The sequence below is a fragment of the Tenebrio molitor genome, chromosome X, assembly GCF_963966145.1.
Source record: "Tenebrio molitor chromosome X, icTenMoli1.1, whole genome shotgun sequence".
In the NCBI taxonomy this organism is placed as follows: Eukaryota; Metazoa; Arthropoda; class Insecta; order Coleoptera; family Tenebrionidae; genus Tenebrio; species Tenebrio molitor.
In genome coordinates this window covers 9,977,815-9,997,250 of record NC_091055.1, presented here as the reverse complement: position 1 = coordinate 9,997,250, position 19,436 = coordinate 9,977,815, and the positions used below count along the sequence as shown (strand labels likewise).

General features: G+C 38.9%; 4 protein-coding genes across 9 annotated transcripts; 2 read left to right on the top strand and 2 right to left on the bottom strand.

Annotated features, from left to right (window-relative positions):
* The first annotated feature begins 470 nt into the window (after positions 1–470).
* On the top strand, positions 471–8,558 carry pasi1 (pasiflora 1). 2 transcript variants are annotated; one of them, XM_069060344.1, is made up of 5 exons: positions 471–609; positions 7,588–7,905; positions 7,959–8,146; positions 8,202–8,252; positions 8,312–8,558. In XM_069060344.1, exons 2-5 carry the CDS (start codon positions 7,719–7,721, stop codon positions 8,393–8,395), a joined length of 510 nt encoding a protein of 169 aa, XP_068916445.1. In that variant the 5' UTR covers positions 471–609; positions 7,588–7,718; the 3' UTR covers positions 8,396–8,558. The 2 variants fall into 2 exon arrangements, with proteins under 2 accessions (XP_068916445.1, XP_068916443.1); XM_069060342.1 differs by lacking the exon at positions 471–609 and adding an exon at positions 7,370–7,516.
* Positions 919–2,349, bottom strand: LOC138139825 (IDLSRF-like peptide). The gene is made up of 3 exons (XM_069060341.1): positions 2,130–2,349; positions 1,725–2,009; positions 919–1,672 (listed from the first exon to the last, which is right to left on the bottom strand). Exons 1-3 carry the CDS (start codon positions 2,263–2,265, stop codon positions 1,479–1,481), a joined length of 615 nt encoding a protein of 204 aa, XP_068916442.1. The 5' UTR covers positions 2,266–2,349; the 3' UTR covers positions 919–1,478.
* Positions 8,559–8,848: 290 nt separating the features above from the next.
* On the top strand, positions 8,849–19,244 carry cv-c (crossveinless c). Of its 5 annotated transcripts, none has more exons than XM_069060330.1 (12): positions 8,849–9,124; positions 12,781–12,882; positions 14,736–15,107; positions 15,156–15,428; positions 15,514–15,556; positions 15,766–15,837; positions 15,891–16,437; positions 16,487–16,722; positions 16,772–17,083; positions 17,134–17,432; positions 17,481–18,088; positions 18,148–19,244. In XM_069060330.1, exons 2-12 carry the CDS (start codon positions 12,829–12,831, stop codon positions 18,260–18,262), a joined length of 2,931 nt encoding a protein of 976 aa, XP_068916431.1. In that variant the 5' UTR covers positions 8,849–9,124; positions 12,781–12,828; the 3' UTR covers positions 18,263–19,244. The 5 variants fall into 5 exon arrangements, with proteins under 5 accessions (XP_068916431.1, XP_068916430.1, XP_068916427.1 ...); XM_069060329.1 differs by lacking the exon at positions 8,849–9,124 and adding an exon at positions 9,526–10,179; XM_069060326.1 differs by lacking the exon at positions 8,849–9,124 and adding an exon at positions 9,526–10,216.
* Positions 10,745–14,692, bottom strand: LOC138139827 (uncharacterized). The gene is made up of 2 exons (XM_069060345.1): positions 13,569–14,692; positions 10,745–13,515 (listed from the first exon to the last, which is right to left on the bottom strand). The coding sequence occupies exons 1-2, from the start codon at positions 13,617–13,619 to the stop codon at positions 13,075–13,077; spliced, it is 492 nt and encodes a 163-aa protein (XP_068916446.1). The 5' UTR covers positions 13,620–14,692; the 3' UTR covers positions 10,745–13,074.
* Positions 19,245–19,436: the final 192 nt, after the last annotated feature.

Here is a 19,436-nt window from a genome sequence, read left to right as displayed (position 1 = left end):
CAGACGTTTTATAGCCTGTTAATGGTGTGTTTGATAAAATTGAAGAAATCTAACGAAACTAATCGAAACGTTTTGCATAATTTATTATTCTCGGTAATAATCGAACCGGTGATGATTTTTTAACTGAAAGGAGATGTGTTTTTATATTTTAAGCGAATTTGGTGGTGTATTTTGTTAGTAAATGCGAGATCGGTCGGATGTGATTGAGAAAAATGTTTTTATTAATTTTTACAACATAAAGACGTTATAATAGAATAATAAAAATAAAATTATTTGATAATATATTTATTTAATTAGAAATTCTACCTCACAACTTAATTTTGTTATGATTATATGTATATAATATATATATTTATTCATTTATTTATTTATTTATTAAAAAACATTTGATATGTATACATAATGAACCAGCCTTTTATGTAAAATATTTCAATCCAGATAACCTTCGATAGAGAATTCGGCGCACACAGAACACAAACATCTTCACTACCAGTCGAAAAAATATATTTTAGTATATTCGTGCAAATGTGATTGTGCCGACGTTCAAGTCGAAAGACGCATCTACAGCAGAATTGTTGGCAAATGTCAGGTCGTTATCTCAGCGTAAAGGTGCGTCTTTCGTCACTTAACAATGATATGTACAGAGAAATCACAAAATTTGTATATTTCACATCGACAAAATGGACGTTCAGTCGACGTCCGGAGATGCGCCAGGCCCTTGAAACGCACTGGTCCGGACGTCAACTGAAATTCCAAAAAATTGTCGCTGTCTCAGACAAACATCATTTATTTATAATTTGCTGATGAAACAATGTCAAAGGGAACCTGCAATGTGGTCCTGCACCGTGTACAACAAAGAGGTTCGTTTATCTTCTCCATTGATCGTCCACAGCGTGAGGTGATCTTTTGCCGGACCGGCCGGAAATTCATCTTCGTCCCCCGAAGTACTCATTAGTGCCACATTAATTCTATCGGGAGTCACCTTATTATCTTACAAAAGTGATCACAATTATTACCTATACATCGGTTTGAACGATCGTATCACTCAACGCGAGTGCTAGCTCACGTTTTGTGCATCAAATTGAATAAAAACATTCAGAGAGAGATTGAAAAATTGTACGAAACTATATGTCGAATTTCGTGTAGAGATTGTGATCACACATTTTATATAAATCTAAGATATATTCCCTATTAAATCTAATGATATGCGACGTGATGTATCCCAAAGTATACCTTGGTGCTTGATATGTATTCATAAGTCTGGTTGCTTGGCCGTTGCTTTGTGAGTATCAACCCTCTGAGACAGAGGAGGGAGATTATCGGAAAAGGTTGATGATAGGGGACGGATCTTAGCGGACTCTGCTGCTTTACTAAAGAGACAGACAGATCTAGTAAGGAAGATAAGAATAAAAGGACTTGCTTAGAGGCAAGTGCGGTTGGGGATGGGCAAAGAAGACAGCAGCAGGGTCTGGTATGGTTCAGTCTAAAAACCCAGTGTTGACCAGTTTCTCCAAGAAGAACTTCACGTCGCCCAGTTCGGAATCTTTGATCCCGAGCGACTTCAACATCCCCAGGTCTCCGTTCTCGACGGCCATGAACACCGAGCGCAAGTGCTCCAGATCGGAGCGCATCAAATGGAGGGCGGCACCAAAATCTTCAATCGTCTGCGATTCTACCGACGACAACACTGTCATACAAACGAAACCGACCCCGCAGATACCTACCTGAGAGCGCGATGGCGACTTTGTCGACTCCTCCCAGAGGTTTGAGAGCGTCTCGCGCCTTGTTCCCGAACAGCTTCTCCAAGTAGTTCGGTCCGTGGCTGGCCAGGAGAGATTTCAAAAAGCTTCCGGTCTCCTCGACCGGAGGCCGCTTCGCCGCCGTGCAGAGGCGCGAGTCCTCGTCGTAGCCGTCCGGACAATCCGGAGCCCCGTCGCACAGGTACTGGATTGATATGCAGTTGCCGTCCCCGGGGCATTTGAAAGGCTCGTACGGGTGGCAAGCGTCTCCTGAAACGGAAAAATCTTCGTCGGGAAGGTCGGGATCGCGAATTCGCACTCGACTGCACCGATTAATCGCGTTATCGATCGAGTCGGTGCGCTTCATGATTCTCTTTTGGTCTAACTCACCGTTGCGCTTCGAATTAACGTGTCCGTAAAGTCTACTAAGGTCTATCGCCATGACGGCGTGAGGAATCGTCGCACATACGGCCATCACTATCGTGACCAGCAGGAGCGGGTGCGGCGAAAACGCCACCCTGACCATGGCTGGTGCTCAACACTACTGGGGACGGAGAAGACACAGCTTACAATAGCACCCTTCCCGTCGCCTAGTACTATTTTATACTGGGAAACCGGTACGTACCTGCGTCACGGGTCCACACCAATCCGATTTTCCTTCGCGCGCACACACCCACCAGCTGTTGATTCAATCAATATGTACCTGATGCCGACTACTTGTTATATGTACTAATAGCCCTACATCTAATTTCACCCCTGCACGACTCTATTTCCGACAACTGATCCTGACAACTCCTTATTTACCGAGACACGTTTTTTTAACGTCGACAAACACTCGACGCTTTTGCGATCGATCGCCGCTCGAATTTTCTATTTTCTTTGCATCGTGCTGATCAATTTGCACTTCAGGGGGATTCAGACCGATATCGAATGGCGCAGTCCATCAACGACAGGGATCGCGTACATCAAAGCCGATATCTCTCAAAGAGAATACATCATTTGTAAAATTCTCTCTATTCTTTATACTTTTATTTTTCTCTCTTCCCTTCTTTGATTCAGTTTATATAAAAAAATATTGTGTTCGACTATGTTCGAGTTTTTATCGTTGATACTGACCTTCTTTATTCGGTAATGGCCTGACATTCAAGCATGACGAAGTACTGAAAATCAATTTTAATTAATTTAGCTCGTACAGCTACGTATGACACGAAACCCTCAACTACAACGTTTCCAGCAATCCTTTTTTTATTTTATCCACCGGCATTTTCTCCGGAAATCAAATTAACCAATTAAAATTCATTCTGCACCGACGCTATTCATTTTGTGCAACTTTCGATGATCTTCGATCTTTTTATCCTGCTCACTGAAACATTTTTCCAGATCAGGACTCCCTTTGGGAAGCGCCAAATACGACTACGCAATCTAGCTAATCTGCGAATAACACTTCACTTTTATGAAATTTTAATAGCTTCTCTCGTTCAATATTTTTTCTTGTACCTAGGCCTATTGTAAATAATTCAGTTCCAAACCTACACCACTTGATTATTGATCACAGTTTAGCAAAAAAACTATTGTAGATGTTCGCTCGTTAATTTATCGACCTTTTTTCGCTTGACTTATTGCGTGAATTTCTCAACATTCAAAAATTCAACAGGTCTAATCTGCCCCCATTTTTTTTTTGTAGGTCAAGCCTATGCAGTAATATTTTTTCCACGAGTTTCAGTAGTATCGTCGGCAAATAGAACGCAGTTGTGTTGTATAGTTGGTCATTAATATAAATTAAGAACTGTGAAAGATCTTACAGAAAGCTCTGCGGGGATACTTTCTTAGAAACGTTCAATTTGTAATGTACGCTCCACTTCTTCGCCACAGATAAAATTCAATATTTAAGCAAGGTGGAAACAATCAACTCGAGCAGGAACACGGTCAAGTGGGAACAAGCACGTGTTATCTAACGCCTTTGCAAAATGGTGTACTTAATTAAATGTAATTAAGTCGTACCCAGCGGGAGCTAATATTCGTTTAAACATCAGATCTCTGTTGGGCGAGAAGTTTACAGCCATTTCTGACGTTGTGTTACATATTACACCATCATTACGTTTTTTCCTGAATCAACGTCTTTCCACAAATTTTTTTATTCGAAATAATTTCAATTTACATATTTCATTTTAGACTCTATCGGTTGATTCTCGAATGCAAAGCAATTTTTATTTGCTTAAAAAAGTATTTTCTTTAACAAGCGAGGATTTGTTGGTGATATGCCTTGTCTCTTGTCTGAACGATTCGTATCTTTTGATTTTATATTTTTTCTAAATTACTTGTTTTATCAAAGTACGAGAAAGTGAAATAAGCACATTATAATTCTTTTTCTTTCGTTTATTGCAATAAACTGAACATTACAAAATTATGTCTGATTAACTGGATGTATATTTTTGAAGTTTTGCGTCATAAAATAATATCTATTTTTAAAACAAGATAATTATAACGATATATTCAAAACTATTATTGCTATTACTCTTATCATTTTACGTTAGTAACATTATCATCAATGAATAATAATAATCAAAATACACGGAAGTATTTAAATTTAAACACGTAACTACTCCCGCGTCAATGGAAAAATATGCGTTTTTTGAAAAATGTAAGGATATGTGAACAAATGGCATGAAAATGTAGACAATAAATTGTGATTTTATAGTACTATGGCGGACAATAGATTTAGGCCGGTCTGTCATTGGCTTGACATCAAAATGTGAAGCTGGCATTATGTTCAAATAACCCCATTTTCGATTTCTGTCATTCTTGTCATCGTGACAGCGATAATCAAAATTAAAATTGGGAAAAGAAGCGTGCACCAGAGAGTAAGTTACGAAAAGGGCGAAGGAAACGCCAAACAGCTTGAAAACCTTCAGTTTGACAAACTGACACATCAGTCATAATGACAATAAATGGTCACTTGCATTGAACTTTTTTGAAATGTCAGAAATTTGCCGGCCTAAATTTATTGTCCGCCATAGTACCATGCGATCAACAATTACTTAGATCAAAGAAGACTTTGAAACTATGGCCGTATGTCGACAGATGTCACGAATGCAAGAAAGTATTTCTGGTTGCATATACCTGTTTCAATTTAAATTTGAAAATTTTTGTCGAAACTCGGCCAAACAGGCAGCAGCGCTGTACATATGTCCATTCTTCGTTATTGAAAACACCATTACGAAAGTAATCTTTTATGTTCTGAAGTAAAAACCATTTTTGAGTTAAAATTTGATTCATAGCGACAGTTGTTTAACGTTTATTAGCTGAGTTAGCAAAGATACGAAAAATCTGACCAACGTGGGGCGTTAGATTAGGTGTCGTAGGGACTTGGACGAATACGTCGCTCTTGTCCAGGGAATAATAGTTGGGGGGGGCGAAGGCTAGATTAACACCGCGATCGGAAACCCCGTGCTATCCGGAAGAGCTGAGAGTTAGGCCGTTAGTTATTGAAAATTTGAAGTATTGTTTGTTCACTCTCAAGGCATCCGGTTGTACAAATTTGGCGATTGAAAAGGTTATGGTGTGCCATCGTTTGTGAATAATTTTTGGAGCTTTTATTCATCCCATTTACAGTGGCTGTTATTAATGTCATATCATTCGTTTCACAGTGCCGCTTTGTTCCTTTATTTCAGGTTTAGTTTCTGGGCCGCCGTTGTCACTACTTTATTTGTTGTATACAGGGTGTTATTGAAATGCGTAACTAAATTTTAACCACCATTCATGTAGAACTCGGAAAAAATATTTAAAAAATTCTATGTCAAAAAATAAAGTGACATTTGTTTTTTGAGCTTTTAGTCTTCTACATTGTCCCACAACCTCGTACGTAAAATTTCCGCACATTTTAAAAATACACCCTGTTTATCATATTTTATAAAACGGACACCAATGCGGTTTCCTTGTTTTAAAGTATATTTCCTGTACCGGGTGGGGCATCGTATACACGCACGCGAGAAATCGCGACTTCTAATTAAATAAAATTGTCGAAATTTTATATACCTAACTAATTATTATTGATAAGGTATATTTGAGGATTTTTAAATTTTTTTTGTTAATAAATAAGGCCGTAACAGTTATATTAGTTTTCTGAAATTAACTCTTAATTTACCTATAAAGTTTTTACACTAAATGAATCTGTATCTGCTAGCGCATCAAACCCTGGTAGCACAATTACAAATTTTGACTTGGTTAGCTAAATAATTCGCTTTTTAATTTAAACCCAAACCAGACGGGTGATTTATGGCCCAAATGCTTATAATTTGCCAACAAAAGGACCATTCACTAGTCCGCCCGTTTTGAGCCTCTTACTTACAGCTTTGCCATAAAAGTGACAGTTTCCATTGTCATCTAAATTTACGGCAGCACAAGTAGCAGGTCACAAATATAAATTATTTTGAAAGTTGAAATGTAAAACTGTGTTTAATTCAAAATCTAATTGGTGTTTTTTTCCGCTGATTTCGTAAATAATTATAGGAAGTGAATCTGGGTAGGTCAGTATAAAAATCAGAATTTGATTTTTTGGTTGAAATTTAATTATTTTTTTTTGGCTTTGTTTATATTATACTTGAAAAGTTATCAAAAAATTATGAAATGTACCTTACCAATATCCAGGTAAGTGTGAAAAATTTCGACAATTTTATTCAATTAGAAGTCGCGATTTCTCGCGTGCTCGTATACGATGCCCCACCCTGTAGAGGTCACTTTGCATTGGTGTGCATTTTATAAAATATGACATATACGGTGTATTTTTAAAATGTGCCGAAATTTTATCTACTAGGTTATGGGACAACGTAGAAGACTAAAAGCAAAAAAAATTGTAGCTCAAAAAATAAATAAAATTTTTTAAATATTTTTTCCGAGTTCTACATGAAGCTAGTACCTCGAGTTAGCCTTCCGCCATAATGTATAAAAACACAACGTAGGGTTTTTACCGGTTCTGTGACGATCACTTAGTCAATTTATTAAATTTTGCAATAATTCAAATGTTTGAATTTTGGCGGAAGACTAGTGACTTTGGGTTATTTTATTACAATGATTAAAATGTTCAAATCGTTTCAAATGAACGATAATGAGAATGACTATTTCAGTGAAGATCACTCCATATAGAAAGTTGAGCTTAAAATGTTATTAATAACAAGTTTTTCGCACAACTAGCAATTTAACTTCCGCATTCCACTCGTACTGAATGAGAATTTGTAAAGTCAATATTGATTCAACACGAAACCACGTTGCGATATTTGCCCCGAAGACGTTTCATTTGCACAATTTCCAATATCTCTTAAAGTTTATATTTCCTAATTTCGAAAAATAAATCATCGGCCCAATATTGACATTCTAATTTGGCGCCGTTTGATTTACGGGTTGCTTGATTAAATGTCTTTTTTGTTGGCTGCGTTGCCACTTTACGTAATTCTATTACCACTTAAAATGGCCAGAACGCGTCGATCAATCCGCATCTATGAATTATTTTTCGCCAACATCCACACACCTCACACGCAACAGAATTAAATATGAATTGTTAAACTAATCGTTTGCAAGATGACGCCAAATTTACAATAAAACAAACTAAAACTCCCGTTAACGATTTTCTCCAGTCCGTGACATTCTACAAGCGTGGCAACACTGCAGGCCGCTCAATTGACAGTTTGAGTGGGAGGGGCTTGGTCTGTTTACGTTCCTGGTCTGTATGCAATTTGTGTACAACTTGTTAATGCGAATTGGGTGTGACATTTACGAATATTGTAAGAAATTTTCGACACAAATTACTTATTTTTCTCTCGAATTATTGAAAGTACATTAATCTTTATTTCAGAATGAATCTCACGAGACGTTTTTATGTCAAGTATTGATCTGGGACTGTTGTTTTATTTGCCAATGTAACTGAGACGCCCTGTTCACCAAACACAATTATTTGATACTCAAGCTCGTACAAACAGACACAAAATGGCAATACTCAATTCTTGTTGGTCCCCATGCATTTGGACCAATGACCTGAAGACAAGCTGCAAAGTGATTGCATTCTACACAGTAGCGATGAGCATAGTTTTAATGACATTCATTATATTTGACATGAGTGGTGGAGACTCCACTCAACTCTACAACCCCCTGTTTGAAGCAGATGTGCGTTATTGTAAGTTTTCAAATGAATTATAACATTTTAAGTTTTATTCATTTTAATGTTAGCAATGCAAGTTGTTGGAGGATTCCTGTTACTCTATTTCATTTTACTCATTGTGACAGCTATTTTGTTGGTTGTTGGTTTATCCAAAATGAACCGTGGTATGATGCTACCATGGCTGATAGGATTTGGCATTGTTGTCTTATTTCAGCTAGTATTTGGTCTGTGGCTGCTTGGAGGTTATTATATTTATGTAAGTACAAGTTTTGTTTTTTAATTTTTTTGTTTTATACCACATCAAATTTTAGTTGGAAACTGTTTTACACACATTTGTTATTTGGTCATGGATGACCTACAATGTAAGACCCACAACAATTCAGTAGATATCTTCCTTTTTACAAATTTTTGTGTTTTTTAGGGTTACTGTTGGTTAGTGGTTTACTCACAATATCAAGTTTTTGAAGAGATGCAATCTCCAAATATCGAATTATTGTGGCCTTAAAATCGTTTACAATTTTTTATATATATTTTTAACTTGTGGTAGCTAGATGTGCACTGTTAAGAGACAATAAATGTTTTTTGTATTTTTATATTGTGTTCACTACATATAATGGCCTGTAAAAGATACATATTTTTTATAACAATAAAGCAACTTTTTTTTATTATTTTACCAAATTTAGTAACATCTGAACATTATAACGAATCAGCTTTGTTTTCAGATTTAATAAAATTGATTTACTTACATAAACCACTTAACAATAAAGTATTAAAAAATATATAACTTGAACTGTTTCTTGATTATTTTGTAAAGCAGAAAAGACGAGCAACGGAATACAATATAATGTACTCATTATCATAATGATAACAATTTGCGATAAACGACGCGCTTGGGTAATAGTTCTGGTAGCTTATAATTTTACGTCAAGTCTCTAAGAACTAAGTAAAAACAAATACGAACAGCTCAGTCGCCGATAATTTTTGTGCAGTACTCACGGTGAAAATAAAATAAATAAAAATATTTTATGACCGTTATAACTTGAACAGTAAAATCTAAATAAATAAATAAATAATTACCGAAAGTTTTTAGATACATTTTATTTGACTTTTCAGTGTTCTGAGCCACTCATTATGCAATATAAAAAAAAATAGACGTGTCTATTTTTGTGCAGGTTTACGTGAGTTTGTTGTCAAAATTGTAAATTTTGTGACAGTGTTGTATTTGTTTGGTGTGGTAAGTTTCTGTCGCAAATTGAACCATTTGGTGTGAGTTTTCCCCTCGAATCGCGACATTGAAATCATTGGGAAAACCGGATCAATTTGAAAAAATTTTCTCCTTAAAACCACCTGCACAATAATTCGCGTGACTCATTTTCCGCCTGTGACTAACTTGCGTGGACAATTTGAAAGTAGTCTTGGGTCCCGGAAAATTAATTTGGGAACACTATCAATTGGTCAAATATTTACGGATCGCATTAATTGTCACCTTGGAATGTGGAGTCAGTTACTCGTGTCAAATGTTGTTTATCGGGAGGGTACGGGATGATTGATCGTCCCTATTGTCGCTGTTTGGCAGGTAGGAGCCACAAGGCGGCTAACGAGACGTCAAACGGCCAATTTTTCCGTGGAAATAAATTAACTGCAGCGGTGATGAGTCAGAAAATGTTCGTCGAAATGTCAAAGCATGTGCTGTGGTAACCGGGGCGAAGAAAAACGCTCGCTGCCATCCCCAGATGTGCAGCTGTCGAGGACGCTCGCACGAATATTAAATTTTAAACGCACATACCCATCGGCCAGACTTTCACTTCACGTACTCATGTGATTTATTATGAAACGATCAAAGATGTTTCGGAATGTGTCGCAACACGTAGCATTTGTTTTTGGTGAACAGGTGGTGAACAACCGGCGTCTCGTGATCCTCGTGCTCGCCTACAGCCTCCCAACAATTCTTATTCCATATATTTCACTCGAAATATTTCCATCCTGTTTCCCTTCCCAGCCTCCCACTTCAACTTTGCCCACTTTGCCAGTTGCCACTTTTATATTCCGTGTTTTTGTTGTTAGTTGGTGCGGTTGTCTGTTGGTGGTACGTCACCGCTCGTTGTTTGTTTAGTCAGTTAGCCGAAGATACCACAGTTTGGTGACGAATTCGGTTGATGCGTATTCGCCTAACTGATGGGAATGCGGTTTGTGGTAATTTGCCTCCGACTCGGTACCCGCATCGCTTCAGAATGCCAGTCTTTCGGCCGGTGCTGAGTCCGCTCGATTGTTGCCAAAATACCTCCGACGGTGAGCCGTTTTTCGCACTTTCGGTCACATAATAAACGTGAGTATTGCACGTGCGAACACGAAAAAATCATCTCGTGGGTATACTAGGTGCAGTGATGCAAGCCGATGTGACCGCGACCACGCGATATCGGGTCATTTCACTTTTATAAACTTGTTTCCTGAATTAGCTGCACATAACCGTGCTTACACAATTATGTATTTTAGATAACAAAAGTATATGTAGGTATGTGCCTACCGGATTATTATATATTACTTATTTTTAGACTCTTTGCTGCTTGTGTTGTTCTTCGGTTGCATAAACGCACTCCTTCCAATACAAATCACATTTCAAAATAATCATAATCTTCTCCCAACGTTCGGCTCGAGGTTAACTTCATTTTTTTTATACACAAAACAAGTGCGCCTTTTATTCTACCATTTTATCCACCTATTGTACACACAAAACTTAATTACAAGACGGAATTAAATTATATTGTTACGCAGCTCACATTTAAGTAAATACTTTACTTAAGTAAACATTTGAACTCGCTCGTAACATTAGCAAGCAAATAATAACATCCTGAAGGATATTGCCAGATTTTATTGAATGAACAAGTGTACACCTCTTCTCAAATAATTAATAACATTTTTACACAAAACAATTTTATACGTCATTCAAATAATTTACTACAATAATGATTCATGATCCGTTTAGTTGTTTCTCAGCTAATGCATTTACATAAAACATGCTACAGTGAATGTAAAATAATATAACACTCTTACATGATAATAAAAAATATTTTTAGTTGAGAAAAATTGTAAACAGTCGTTTATTCGTTGCAAATAAATAAACAGAATTATGTCTGTTATGATTTGAACTTCAAATTTAATTTGTTATTTAAGTAACCGATGCGTTCTGATCAAATAGCACTAATGATCACTGCCTGTGGCAATAATTTTTTGAAATATGCATTTTTTAAAGCAATTTTTTTTTTCGAATGGCAGTGATAGTCAAGGTTTCTGGACTAAAAGAACAGCGTGATGAATTATGTGATATTTGCATTGGTGATAAACGGAAAATCAATAAGTTATCATCGAAATGAAAATGTACTTTGTGTGGCGACCACGAGAAGGGTAACCAGTGAATATATTAAAACCGCCGATAGATTAACAAAAATATTGAATTCGACTTCCGGTGGGAAGAGATTCTTGGAAATCTCTTTGAATTAATTTCACTAGAACGACTTTTCAAACATTTGAACTGTGCGTCAGAGTGACTCTTCACGTGTTGGTAAGTCCTTTTCGAAGCTAACCCGCTGTAAAATGTCCTTTTTAGCGCGAATTAACCATTGTTCGGCTCAAGGTGAACAAATCGAGCTTAGGTACATAATGACAACTCATTTGCACGTAGATGTCAAATTTCTTTATAAAATTGCATTAAATATCAGCTGCAAGCGTTGCGAAATATCTGGGATATTGGAGGAAGCCGATCGAAACAAATAAAAATTGAAATTGAAATCACGCTCCAGTGGTCGCGTTGCGTTTGTAAAAATTCACCGATTAAAGCTTCTATCGATTGAACTGGATTCGTTTAACACATTTGTCATAAACGTAGCTCCATGTGTTCGTTCATCTAACAACTTGGTTATTTAAACAGATGTATCAAACTCGGTATCGTGAAAACAAATATTAAAGTTGTGGCAATAAGCAGCATCCACAACTTCACAATGTTTCTGTCGGCAATTTTTCGATTTTGTGGTTGTTGTTTTATCACTTTTTCCGCAGTCTCGCGCCGTACTATCACGTACTAAATATATTTCCCGTTGTGGTAATTTATGTAGACATTTTAAAAATAATATCTAATAAAAGAACTCAATTATATTTTTGGAATCGTATAGGTCATAGTTGAAGAGTCCGTGAGGTTATCCGCGTTTCAGACATCTGTACACAATGTGCGAACAGCAAAAAGCATCATCACACTATTTCCACTGTGAGGGTGTCGATGTTGTAATTATTACCTCATTGCAACTTCTGCAGTGACAATCACTGTTGATTCATTAATTACGATAAATATGTAGGTACGGATTGAGCTGTTCGTGCTCTGCGAACTGTAGTTCTTGCTTTTGTGATATAATCGGAAACAACACACGAATAAATATTTAACGACAAATTACAAGTTGTTGTTGTTATCGCCTGCAACTAATTTCGCGTATATCCTTCTAAATGCCACGTTTTTTCTATGACATTGACTTGAGTGCCCAAACCAGTAAAAAATACATCTACATATGGATAAGTGGCAGACACGTTTGAATCTTTATTTATCCGCAAATGGGTATGACATCAAAGTGTGATTGTAAAAAGTTGATTTCTAATTTATTTTATTAGAAACCTCTTGCAAAATAAGGTAGAATATTATGTCATACTCCCAAAATAGAATTTGATGTGGCAGCTCCACGGATCAGTAATTTGTCCATACAGTGGTCATTCAAGTGCAAAATTGAATTTATCTAATTTAATTGTTGTACGAAAATTGGTTTCCTGCAAGTGAATTTTTTAGTGAAAATTTGGAAAAATCTATTTGACACATTTTGATTTATAATTGTGTCTTTCGGTTTGTTGAAGGTGGAGACCATGTCTCAGAGCATTCACTTGTGGTGAGGAGTGAAGGAGATGAGCCTGTGTGATCCGTACCAAGAGCTGGAGCTCTATCTGGAACGGGCCAAAGTAAGTACTAATTACAGTTGTGTCATCTAACTAATTACTCATTTTAAGTAATTATGTCTCAATTTAAGTGCCTTGAGCGAAACGAGTTTGTTTGTGGACGTCGTTCAGGCATTTAACTTGAAGCTTTCTCATTTTGATTATTTATTGGATCATTATTTGTGCATTACAATGAGTCGACTTAAACCCTACACATTATTGAGGATCTGTATTTTTGGCATTTTTACCGCGGCCTTTTCTGTCTTGTTCGATAAAAATCGGTAGGTCGGCGAGATTCTGCAGGACATTTTGCCTCTTCGACCAGTTCTCGTCGAACAAAGTTTTCCAAAATGGATTAACGCGACTGAACGGGTTGTTTTTATTTTTCTTCCCTCTCGCGACGTAAAACGGTTCGTTCTGGTTTTGGTCTTCACGCGAAACCAGGATCCAATGTGGCTCTTCGGCGAACAGTTTGTTCCTGGTGTAAGTGGGATCCTTCTTTCCGCGATTGGCCCAAAACGGTCCGAATTCGTCTTGTCCGGATCTCTTGACGCAACTCCCTATCGAACACGACACGTCGTCGTCGTTTTGTTCTAGCAGGATGGGTTCTTCAAACGAAAATCGACCGTTTGAGTTTCTTTTTCTTGGTTCTTGCGCCTGGAACATTTTGACTTAGTAGGTGAACGGTACCACACAAATGCGTTAGTCACGTGTACGCCAGTCAGACTTAGAAGGAGCAACCATTTTAACGAAACGAGCATTGTGTCCTGTCGTAAGAGAGTTACTACTGACCCTGGTCCAACTCCACAACCTTAAATATACTCCCGGAGATCTCCAGTAATGCGCCCCCGGACAAAGCGGATTAGCCGAGGGAGTATGGGAATTTATTAATGTTCTGTCACTCAAAACGCATTTGTTTCTTTGCTGGTGGTGATTTTTCTACGATTTTCTTGTTTGTAGTAGCCCCAAAGCCAGGATTTCGAAACGAATTCTCCGATCCAATTTGGACTAGGTCCCCAGGGGCCGCATTAAAAATGAAAATTGATTTTACCTCAAATGTAACCATTTTTATTTCACAAAATTGTGTAATTATCATAAAAGTAAACGCATTTCATATTTTTGTGTGTGAAAAAATTCAACCAAAAGCAATTCAAAATGGCCGAAAGACACACATTTGAAATGTAGTGTAGTTGACACTTCTTTTGTGTTTTATGTATTTAAGTTATCTTAATAGAAAATATGATCAACAAAAAACAAAAAAGAGATAAGGGGCCAAGGGGCGGATATGAAAAACAGAACTTCTGAAAATGTGTGGCGTAGCTTCAATCATGCCAACAGCGATGGTGAAAGATTTTGCCGGAACTCTAACACACAAACTCAGTAAACAATAAACTCAGTCATCATTTTCTTCGTCCCCATTTTGAAAATAGAATTCCGTCATGAATATTGTACGTTCTCGAGTGGAAATCAATTTTTAAAATAAATTTCACGGAATAACTTCAAACAAATGTCACAATTGACAAGTGACAGTTTTTGAGTTTTGACGCACGTTTTCAGAAATTTTGTTTTCCATAGCCGCCTCTTATCTCTTTTTTTTTGCTTTTCGTATTTTCCAAACCGCGGGTGGATACTTTTTTGACAGCAGATCTACTTAACAATTCAAGATTAAAAATACCAAAGAAGATTTTCTGGTTTCTTGGCCTTGGCATGGGACTAAATGAGAAACTTGAGTGGCAACATCAATCCCTCTTTTTGTTTCTGTTTTTTGACAGGTGGTTCAATTTGCGTCTGTCAAACGTGGAAGCGGTCACTTTTGAGCTAAAAATTGTCGACGCGAATTTTGAAATGTTTTGGGCGTACAGAGTTTTTTTTTCCAGAATGAGATAACTCAAGTATTTGAAAATGGCGTTGTTGAATCCAGTTCAAATTCGGTTGAGGACGACGACTGCAAAAATGAAAAGATCGACTACGAACTGGACCCCTTCCTTCTCCAATTTAACGCCACAATAAAGTCAGACTTGTCGGAACTGCTGTCGAGGTACAGACAAAGACAAAATGGAAACGGTGTTAGTTACGCCGGTGTCAACAACAAAGTCAATAACGAGGATTGTTTTAAATGGAGCATCGAGAATCTTCCTCTGCTGACCAAGGAGAACAACTTCTACAACCACGATGGTTGCGAGAGGAAGCATTTCGTGTGCAAGGACCGACTGTTTGGTGGTGCAAGTTTCGAGTCGTTACTGGGTTCCGTGAGTTTTTGAAAATGAAGAGAAAGCTTGTGGTTATCGAGTTCGTAGGTTGCAGTGGCCGATAACAACAGGATAAACGCTGCGACTCAGACTTCGCCCGCTTCGTCCCCGACCTCGACGAATTTGACTTGGGCGTCGGAGTGCTCGTCGTCGCCGTGTTTGACCTGCACGTCCGACAGCGACTTGATCGATGAGGACTCGACGTCGGCCTCGTCTTCCGACGGAAAAGGGCATCCGGTGTCAGCTTGGAGGAAACCGCATTGGCAACAAATGAGCATCAAATCCTCCTCGGCACCTGTTTTGAAGAAGGTGCCCATCAAGGTTAGTCGTATTAATCATGCGTACGCGCGCCTTTGAGCTTATTATCTACATGAGTAGTCATGCATAAATGATTCTGTATTCTCAGGTGAGCAAACAATCCCGATCACAGTCGGATCGGCACCTGGCTGGTGAGTACATGCAATATGTCCATCCGTATCAAAGAATACAAGTTCTTCCGTAGTCTCAGTGTAAAAGTAAATGACAACTGGCCGGTGCGCAAGGCCGAGCAGCTATGGAGGCAGATGCGAAACCACAAAATCGCAGGTTTGTTGCTGGCTGCTTGACTGTTTGCCTCCGGTCCTTAGACACCTCGCTCACGTACTCTCCTCTTTTATAGAAATTGAAGCCGCGGAAGCATGCAAATGGCTGAGAGCTACCGGCTTTCCCCAATATGCCCAGATGTACGAAGGTAAAGTCGCAATTTTGCAACCTCTCGGACGTTTCACGCTCCAAAAATTATAGATCTCCAGTTCCCGATCGACGTTTCAACCGTTGCGCAAGACCACCCCCTGTTGGAACCCGACGTGCTCCACTCTCTCTTTCGTCGGTTGGAAATCCTGAATAGTTGCGTCCACATACACCAGCAGAGGATCGCCCACGCCAACACAGACGAGTCCGAAGACGAGTGCTGTGCCCTCAGCGACAACTGGACCTACCAGACCGATATCAGGAGGTGGTCGCGCGCCTGCAAGAATCCACCGGAACCCGAGAAGAACGCCCAAGAGAGGGACGACGTCTTCGAGCAGCACACGGAAAGCCCCAAAGAGAAGCTTCGCAGGGCCGGCTCCACCAAGTTCAGGCGGCGACGCAGAGATGGCGTGATCATCAGCGAAGGCGGGTCACCTCTACTAGACTCTCTCACCCACCAATTAGCTGACCTAAAGACATGCGAACTGAATCACATCTCAGATTCGGAGTGCACTCCCAAGCGCACCCAGAGGTCCAGCAGGACCAAGTCTTTCGACAACACAGACTCCTGGCTAAATTCGCAAATTTCAGCAGATGATAGGTACGCTGTGGCGGCGCTGTAGCATGCCAAAATGACACCATTTTTGTAGAGTTTTGTGGCAAGCGTTGCCCCAAGATGAAGAACTGTCGCCGCAAAAGACCGTCAACTTGGAGAACGGTGGCCCTTCAATTTTTAGCTTGTCCTGTACGCAGTTGCAAGTCTTGAGGAAGCTAGCCCTTTTAAAACTTACTGCTCACATGGAAAAGTATTGTCCGTCGCACAGGACCGGATGGAACTGGGATTTGCCGAAATTTATCCGGAAAATTAAAACTCCCGCTTACAAAGGTGACCACCGCGCGCCCTAAATGTGTATAATTTGACTTTTGGATCGTAGATAAAACAGTGTTTGGGGTTCCTCTTACTATAATGCTTCAAAGAACGGGCCAGTCGATTCCTAGAAATATCGAGGAGGCTTTGCAGTGGTTGCAGCAAAACGCGTCTGACCACGTCGGACTTTTCCGCAAATCTGGAGTCAAATCCCGGATCCAACTCCTGCGAAGCATGGTCGACACAACTTCAGAAATACTAAATTACAATGACCAACAGTCGTACGACGTGGCCGACATGATCAAGCAATATTTCCGAGAACTGCCTGAAACCCTCCTGACCAACAAACTGTCAGAAACTTTCATCTTGATCTTTCAATGTAGTCACCACCCACTCCCTCTATGATTGTCCTAACGAGTTAAATTTCAGATGTCCCACCGTTCTTGCGCCGCGAGTCTGTACTGTGCGCAGTGTTGTTGATGCCAGACGAACACGTCGAGGTCTTCCAGTTTTTGTTACATTTCCTCCTCCAAATCGCCGAGCATTCTGCTTCTAATCAAATGAACGAAAGCAATCTGGCGCTGTGTTTCGCCCCGTCCCTCTTCCACTACTCCCAGAGTTCCTTCAAGCAAAACTTGGGGGCGCCTCATCCGAAAGAACTCGCCGAAACGAGAGCCGGACACGATTGCTTGTTGTACTTTTTGAAAAATAACGACACTTTGTTTAAGGTGAGGCGAAATCCTTGCAGGTCTCGGTTTAACCCGTATCGTGTGCAGGTACCAAAGGAGTTCGTGAATCAATGCAAAACCAGCGAATTCAGGGAAAGTCGAGCTGTGAAGTTGTGCGAATTGGGTAAAAGCATGGGTGGGTGGAAGGAGTATTTGCACGAGTGCCAGATGGCGCTGCTGAAGGAGGTGAAAGAGCGCGGCCGAGGTTGGATCGCCGTTTCTGGTCACAATCCCAAAGTGGAAGTCTCGTATAAGAAGGTCGCCGACGGTCATCCGCTGCGGCTGTGGAAGGTGGCAGCGGAGGTCGAGGCCCCTCCGGTCGACGTTCTCCATAGGATCATCCGAGAGCGCCACATTTGGGATCCCGAGCTGCACTCGGCCAAGATAGTCTCGCAGATCGAGAAGAACTGCGAGATCTTTCAGTTTGTCAGGCGCAAGATCGTGCCGCTGCCGAATGAAGAGTATTGCGTCCTTCGCACCTGGAGGACAGATTTGCCGAAAGATAGTTGTTTGATTATCGAAACTTCTGTCGAACATCAGGACGCGGTTGCCATTCCGAATACGGCGAGGGGGAACGTTTTGGCGTCCAGATATCTGATAGAACCTTGCGGCTCCGGACGATCAAAGTTGCTACACCTTTCTCGAGTCGACTCGATGTAAGTTTTCACAATATTTTGTTTTGTTTTATTAATTTCAGTTTTTCGTTTGATTCCAGGGGGAAAACGCCGGAATGGTACCAAAAAAATTACGGACATATATGTGCCCTCTTTGTTGCTAATATTGTAAACTCGTTTTACCATGTCGCTACAGGACCAGAGAGTAAGGTATAGAAACCAAAGATGTACATAATGATGTTGCTATATCTGAGGATTATATTTTTACATAAAGTAATTAATTTTATTATTATTATATCTCACACGTTGCAATTTTACATTATTAATTTGTTATATTAAGTATCTTATTTGTTTGTTTTTTAACATTTTACTTTTTTTATTATAATTTTGAAACATTCACATTAGTTAATTAACATTTCCGATACGTATGAGAGACGCGAGTTGAAAACTACCGATTTTACACAAAGTATTTATAAGATACTATAAAAAGTTATCAAGTTCTTTTTCTTCCAAATATTTACTAATTATTTATGCAAACCCTGCACTGAGTTAGTTTCATACAAAAACATTGCGCAACAAAAGGAAAAACTCGATAGAAACACATTTATTTTAGTTCAATAATTTGTAGTGTCTGCGGTATATACAGGGTGTAACTAGAAAGTGTAACAATTTTGTAGTTTTAAAATCTGAGCCCATTTGTCAGTGTTGAATATTTTTATGGAACATATATTACCGTGGCTCAGTGTAGAGTCTCAGCTTCTTCAGTACATTAAGTTACCATATTCACGTTTATTAGACATTAAAAAATATGTAAATATCACATAACTGGGTGAGATCAAGCTTGTCAATGTTTATACTAGTCATATAAATTGTTTTAGACTTACATAGGTGATTCTTCCATTAATACAGGCCAGTATTGTAAACTTTCCTATTTTGCATCCAGAACAGCCCACGTAAAATTTTCTATTCTAATGTGATGTTTCCACTTCGCCTAAGAGTATAATTACTGAGTGTTATACACCTACACATCCATTCATCTACTTACGGGTAAATATCCTATTCTACATTTCTTTTTAGGACCTTTATAAATCCAAATCTTAAATTATATAATCATATTATTTTTGTTAATATATTTTTGTAAACTTACGGTCAATGTGGATTTGTATGTTAACATTTCTTAATAAATTTCTCGAATCTATTTGTATGAATCTCTACGAAGTTGGCGTGTCTCTTCGAGACCAAACAGCTGCGCCGAAACTCTCACTCGAGACATGTAGATCCACATTAAAAACTAACTTGTTTGTTCAGTGTAAATATATTTTTGTTAAAAAAAAGTAATGTTGTTGTTGTTGCCTGACCCCCCTCAGTACCGCACCCACACCCAGTAAAA

Coding starts and splice junctions, on each gene's coding strand:
- LOC138139825 (XM_069060341.1), bottom strand. CDS start 2,265: ATGGTCAGGGTGGCGTTTTCGCCGCACCCGCTCCTGCTGGTCACGATA. Junction 2,010..2,129: donor CGTTAATTCGAAGCGCAACG/GTGAGTTAGACC, acceptor TTTCCGTTTCAG/GAGACGCTTGCCACCCGTAC. Junction 1,673..1,724: donor AGTCGCCATCGCGCTCTCAG/GTAGGTATCTGC, acceptor TGTCGTCGGTAG/AATCGCAGACGATTGAAGAT.
- pasi1 (XM_069060344.1), top strand. CDS start 7,719: ATGGCAATACTCAATTCTTGTTGGTCCCCATGCATTTGGACCAATGAC. Junction 8,147..8,201: donor TTGGAGGTTATTATATTTAT/GTAAGTACAAGT, acceptor ATCAAATTTTAG/TTGGAAACTGTTTTACACAC. Junction 8,253..8,311: donor GGTCATGGATGACCTACAAT/GTAAGACCCACA, acceptor TGTGTTTTTTAG/GGTTACTGTTGGTTAGTGGT.
- cv-c (XM_069060330.1), top strand. CDS start 12,829: ATGAGCCTGTGTGATCCGTACCAAGAGCTGGAGCTCTATCTGGAACGG. Junction 15,429..15,513: donor TGAAGAAGGTGCCCATCAAG/GTTAGTCGTATT, acceptor CTGTATTCTCAG/GTGAGCAAACAATCCCGATC. Junction 15,838..15,890: donor ATATGCCCAGATGTACGAAG/GTAAAGTCGCAA, acceptor CAAAAATTATAG/ATCTCCAGTTCCCGATCGAC.
- LOC138139827 (XM_069060345.1), bottom strand. CDS start 13,619: ATGCTCGTTTCGTTAAAATGGTTGCTCCTTCTAAGTCTGACTGGCGTA. Junction 13,516..13,568: donor TAAGTCTGACTGGCGTACAC/GTGACTAACGCA, acceptor AAAATGTTCCAG/GCGCAAGAACCAAGAAAAAG.